Genomic DNA, 6472 nt, shown 5'->3' with positions numbered 1-6472 from the left:
CAGACCAAAGCATCAGACTCTAAGGTTAAAAGCATTACTGCAGGTAAAGAGAATCACTTCATAATACAAAAAATAAAGATTCAATTAACCAGGAAAATACAATATTTGAACTTGTACTTGCCTAACAGCCAAGCCCCAAAATATGTAAAGCAAAAACTGATAGAACTACAAGGAAAAATAGATATAACCACAATCATACTGGATGGATTTTATGTACCTCTCTCAGAAATAAATTAGAAATTCAACAAGGAGATACAGCATTTGAAAATATGAAAAAAATTTGACTTAACGGACATATATAGGGCAATGTGCCCAATAACTCCATTCTTTTATAGCACACACAAAACATTTTCAAATACATATTAACCATATCCTGGGCCATGAAGCAAACCCCAAACAACTTCTAAGTCAAAATTGTACACAACGTATTTTATGATCTCAATAAAATTAAGCTGGAAAACAGCAAAGAGGTGACACCATCTTTTAGAAATTAAGAATCATGGGCTTCCCTGGTGGCGCAGTGGTTGAGAGTCCACCTGCCGATGCAGGGGACACGGGTTCGTGCCCTGGTCCGGGAAGATCCCACATGCTGCGGAGCAGCTGGGCCCGTGAGCCATGGCCGCTGAGCCTGCGCATCCGGAGCCTGTGCTCCACAACAGGAGAGGCCGCAGCAGTGAGAGACCCGCATACCACAAAAAAAAAAAAAAAAAAAAAAGAAATTAAGAATCATACTTCTGAATGACTCATGGGTCATAAAAAATTAAGAAATATTTAGAGCAAATGATAATAAAAATGCATTTTGTAATATGTGGTATCAATGAAAGCAGCATTTAGAGGAAAATTTATAGCCTTAATGCAAGTGTTAGAAAAGCAGAAAGACTGAAAATTAAATTTCTAGACATGATGTGAAAAAGCAGAAAATTATGAGCCATAACCAAGAGGAAAATCAGTCAATAGGAACAATAAAGTGAAACAGTAATTTTATAAATATACTCAATGGGGAAGGAGTCATGAGCAAGAATTCAGGGGTGGAGAGAACAGAAAACAGGTAAGGGAGGGGGGGAAAGAGAAAGGGGCCAATGACTATGGTAGAGAAGAGAACTAGAGTTTAATGAAATGGACTTTGAAGGACTTTTTGAATAAGGAAGTTCTAATATTTTCTTTTAAATTATCTGCCATTGATCCTTCTCCTCACTCCTCCAATCTTCATTCAACATCTATTTGAAAGAGCTGGCTCATATCTGGGGTTAGCAGGTGAGAATCAAGAAGGGATGTGTCCCTAAAGAGACAAAAAAACAGCTACAAGACAAGATGTGGAGAGTGACAGAGTATTGATAATTGAAGCTAAAAACTAAGTGAGAGACAGAAAAGTAAGGCCCTGGGACTTCATAGCCATCTTGCAGAAGCATAAGAGTGCCCCAAGCGGATTTTACCTAGACCTGAAGGTGCAGGGTGGCCATCTGACATATTTTTATTATATGGGCCTGAGGGAAATAATGTAAGTCAGGAACATAAAACTCTCCAACAGGTCCTTGATTTGCATAACCTCTCCCTGGTACAGATCTACCCAGGAAGCAAAGTGGTCATGGGCAGGCTGCTTAGCGAGTCTGGAGAAAAAAAGGAGGCACTAAATGACCAGAGTCCTCGATGGTACTAGCTGACACAGCCATGGCCACACCTGGGCCATTTTAGAACATAATGAGGAGGTTGGGTGTGTGTGGAGGGGTGGGAGGCGGTGAATCAAGGTCACAGAGCTGTTACGTGAGAAGGCTGGGATTTGAACCCAGGCATGTCTGCTCCAATGCCTACACTGTCCCCTACATCACAGGGGACCTTCCAGAGTACTTCCCCCCTAGACAGTATAGATGGCTCACATCCCCTCCAAATAATTGTCTGAGAAAAGAGACACCAATGTGGAATGGTAACTCAGCCAATCCATACTGGAGCTCCTTGAAAGGCCCAGGGGCCTTTTCTGGCAAAGACCTACAATTTATGTCTGCATTTTGCTATTTGTTTTCTATATGTCTCACATCTTTTTGTTCCTCCATTCCTCCTTTACTGCCTTCTTTTGCATTAAGTGGATCTTTTCTAGTGTACCATTTTAATTTCCTTGTTGATTTTAACTGTTTTTTAGATTACTTTTCTTAGTGATTGCTCTAGGAATTATAATGGGCATTTTAATCACAATCTACCTCAGATTAATGCTAACTTAATCACAGTAGAATAGAGAAACTTTACTCCAGTATAGCTCTATTCCCTACCCCTTTCTTTGGCAAAGATCTATGAAGAATGCATCACCGGGAGACCTCTGAGAAATAGGATAAACTATTTGCAGTTTAATTATAAATACCTTGTTAGTGAACTGATAACACATTATTCAAAGTCGTGCAAAGTCATGATAAACAAGAGTTTTACTGATTTCTGTGCCAAAAGCTCTATATTCCCCAACATATGCTGTGAAACGATAAAAACACAGCTATGAGCGCAATCCCAGGGGAAGAGGGTGGGCACTTCAGCAATTCATAGCACCTCAAAGCAGCTGTGCAATGCTGGAATACATTAGATGCTCAATAGTCCATGATGCAGAGCTCTTGGGTCACCAAGTAATGGAATGAGCTTCCTCAGCTGAGATGAGATTTAGTAAGTCTTGAATGGTGTTTTGTTCATGGACACTGAGCTGCTGTTCTTTGGCTAGATCCAGGGCTCTCATGGCGTATTCCTCTGCCTGAAATAGAATTGCAGTGACAAAACGAAGTTGTCACAGAAAAGCATTACATTGGAAAGCCCATCTCTGCTCGACCACAAAAACATGGGAAAGGACCTTTCAGCATCTCACACCAGCCACTGAGTTCTTTGTGGAAACTTGTGAACATACACTGGGTCTTCACAGCTAACCACATGTGTGGGATGAGGGTGAGAGGGGTTACGGAACAGGAAAACATGGTCGCTGAGCTTACAATGGACAAAGCCTCTTTTCTACATTTCAGGGCCCTTTGAACCAACATTGGGAGCCATAGAAACGGAAGGTGCCACAAGTAAGTTGCCATCTGGGGGGCCAAGCAGCCCAGAGTTTTGACAGACGCTTCACAGGACAACTTGGGACAGGCTCTAGCTGGCCCTTCCCCTCTCCATCTCTTCCTCTTCTTTTTTTTTTTTTTTTTAGCATCTTTATTGGAGTATAATTGCTTTACAATGCTGTGTTAGTTTCTGCTGTATAACAAAGTGAATCAGCTATACATATACATATATCCCCATATCTCCTCCCTCTTGCGTCTCCCTCCCACCCTCCCTATCCCACCCCTCTAGGTGGACACAAAGCACCGAGCTGATCTCCCTGTGCTCTGCGGCTGCTTCCCACCAGCTATTTTATATTTGGTAGTGTATATATGTCCATGCCACTGTCTCACTTCATCCCTGCTTACCCTTCCCACTCCCCATGTCCTCAAGTCCATTCTCTACGTATGCATCTTTATTCCTGTCCTGCCCCTAGGTTCTTCAGAACCATTTTTTTCTCTAGATTTCACATATATGTGTTAGCATATGGCATTTGTTTTTCTCTTTCTGACTTACTTCACTCTGTATGACTGACTCTAGGTCCATCCACCTCACTACAAATAACTCAATTTCGTTTCTTTTTATGGCTGAGTAATATTCCATTTTATATATGTACCACATCTTTACCCATTCATCTGTCGATGAAAACTTAGGTTGCTTCCATGTCCTGGCCATTGTAAATAGAGCTGCAATGAACTTTGTGGTACATGACTCTTTTTGAATTACGGTTTTCTCAGGGTATATGCCCAGTAGTGGGATTGCTGGGTCGTATGGTAGTTCTATGTTTAGATTTTTAAGGAACCTCCATACTGTTCTCCATAGTGGCTGTATCAATTTACATTCCCACCAAAAGTGCAAGAGGGTTCCTTTTCTCCACACCCTCTCCAGCATTTATTGTTTGTAGATTTTTAGATGATGGCCATTCTGACTGGTGTGAGGTGATACCTCATTGTAGTTTTGATTTGCATTTCTCTAATGATTAGTGATGTTAAGCATCCTTTCATGTGTTTGTTGGCAATCTGTATATCTTCTTTGGAGAAATGTTTATTTAGGTCTTCTGCCCATTTTTGGATTCGGTTGTTTGTTTTTTAGTTGTTGAGCTGCTTGTATATTTTGGAGATTAATCCTTTGCCAGTTGCTTTGTTTGCAAATATTTTCTCCCATTCTGAGAGTTGTCTTTTCGTCTTGTTTATGGTTTCCTTTGCTGTGCAAAAGCTTTTAAGTTTCATTAGGTCCCATTTCTTTACTTTTGTTTTTATTTCCATTTCTCTAGGAGGTGGGTCAAAAAGGATCTTGCTGTGATTTATGCCAGAGAGTGCTCTGCCTATGTTTTCCTCTAAGAGTTTTATAGTGTCTGGCCTTATATTTACGTCTTTAATCCACTTTGAGTTCATTTTTGTGTATGGTGTTAGGGAGTGTTCTAATTTCATTCTTTTACATTTAGCTGTCCAGTTTTCCCAGCACCACTTATTGAAGAGTCTGTCTTTTCTCCATTGTATATTCTTGCCTCCTTTATCAAAGATAAGGTGACCATATGTGCGTGGGTTTATCTCTGGGCTTTCTATCCTGTTCCACTGATCTATATTTCTGTTTTTGTGCCAGTACCATACTGTCTTGATTACTGTAGCTTTGTAGTACAGTCTGAAATCAAGGAGCCTGATTCCTCCAGCTCCGTTTTTCTTTCTCAAGATTGCTTTGGCTATTTGGGACCTTTTGTGTTTCCATACAAATTGTGAAATTTTTTGTTCTAGTTCTGTGAAAATTGCCATTGGTTGTTTTATAGGGATTGCACTGAATCTGTAGATTGCTTTGGGTAGTAGAGTCATTTTCACAATGTTGATTCTTCCAATCCAAGAACATGGTATATCTCTCCATCTGTATGTATCATCTTTAATTTCTTTCATCAGTGTCTTATAGTTTTCTGCATACAGGTCTTTTGTCTCCTTAGGTAGGTTTATTCTTAGGTATTGTATTCTTTTTGTTGCAATGGTAAATGGGAGTGTTTCCTTAATTTCTCTTTTAGATATTTCATCATTAGCATAAAGGAATGCAAGAGACTTCTGTGCATTAATTTTGTATCCTGCTACTTTACCAAATTCATTGATTAGCTCTAGTAGTTTTCTGGTAGCATCCTTAGGATTCTCTATGTATAGTATCATGTCATCTGCAAACAGTAACGGTTTTACTCCTTCTTTTCCGATGTGGATTCTTTTTATTTCTTTTTCCTCTCTGATTGCTGTGGCTAAAACTTCCAAAACTATGTTGAATAAGAGTGGTGAGAGTGGGCAACCTTGTCTTGTTCCTGATCTTAGTGGAAATGGTTTCAGTTTTTCACCATTGAGAATGATGTTGGCTCTGGGTTTGTCATATATGGCCTTTATTATGCTGAGGTAATTTCCCTCTATGCCTACTTTCTGGAGGGTTTTTATCATAAATGGGTGTTGAATTTTGTTGAAAGCTTTTTCTGCATCTATTGAGATGATCATACGGTTTTTCTCCTTCAGTTTGTTAATATGGTTTTTCACATTGATTGATCTGCATATATTGAAGAATCCTTGCATTCCTGGGATAATCCCCACTTGATCATGGTGTATGATACTTTTAATGCGCTGTTGGATTCTGTTTGCTAGTTTTTTTTTGTTTTTGTTTTTTTGCAGTACGCGAGCATCTCACTCTTGTGGCCTGTCCTGTTGTGGAGCACAGGCTCCGGATGTGCAGGCTCAGCGGCCATGGCTCATGGGCCCAGCCGCTCTGCAGTATGTGGGATCCTCCCGGACTGGGGCACAAACCCGTGTCCCCTGCATCGGCAGGCAGACTCTCAACCACTGCACCACCAGGGAATCCCTGTTTGCTAGTATTTTGTTGAGGATTTTTGCATCTAGGTTCATTACTGATATTGGCCTGTAGTTTTCTTTCTTTGTGGCATCTTTGTCTGGTTTTGGTATCAGGGTGACGGTGGCCTAGTAGAATGAGTTTGGGAGTGTTCCTCCCTCTGCTATATTTTGGAAGAGTTTGAGAAGGATAGGTGTTAGCTCCTTTCTAAACGTTTGATAGTATTCGTCTGTGAAGCCATCTGGTCCTGGGCTTTTGTTTTGTGGAAGACTTTTAATCACAGTCTGAATTTCAGTGCTTGTGATTGGTCTGTTTTATTCTGTATTTCTTCCTGGTTCAGTCTCGGAAAGTTGTGCTTTTGTAAGAATTTGTCCATTTCTTCCAGGTTGTCCATTTTATTGGCATATAGTTGCTTGTAGTAATCTCTCATGATCCTTTGTATTTCTGCAGTGTCAGTTGTTACTTCTCCTTTTTCATTTTTAATTCTATTGATTTGAGTCTTCTCCTTTTTTTCTTGATGAGTCTGACTAATGGTTTATCAATTTTGTTTATCTTCTCAAAGAACCGGCTTTTAGTTTTATTGATC

At 40.1% G+C, this 6472-nt stretch overlaps 1 protein-coding gene across 2 annotated transcripts in view; it reads right to left on the bottom strand.

Moving 5' to 3' along the window:
• Positions 1-2319: 2319 nt before the first annotated feature.
• Positions 2320-6472, bottom strand: part of ZMYND12 (zinc finger MYND-type containing 12) — a 34562-nt gene continuing 30409 nt past the window's right edge. For both annotated transcript variants that reach the window (XM_004266363.4, XM_004266364.3), the window contains one exon: positions 2320-2721. In XM_004266363.4, the coding sequence (XP_004266411.1) occupies positions 2597-2721 (125 nt within the window). In that variant the 3' untranslated portion in view covers positions 2320-2596. The remainder of the gene's footprint in view (positions 2722-6472) is intronic.

Source organism: Orcinus orca, chromosome 1 (assembly GCF_937001465.1).
Source record: "Orcinus orca chromosome 1, mOrcOrc1.1, whole genome shotgun sequence".
NCBI lineage: Eukaryota > Metazoa > Chordata > Mammalia > Artiodactyla > Delphinidae > Orcinus > Orcinus orca.
The sequence above is the reverse complement of the archived record's forward strand: the minus strand, read 5'-3'. Positions and strand labels throughout refer to the sequence as shown.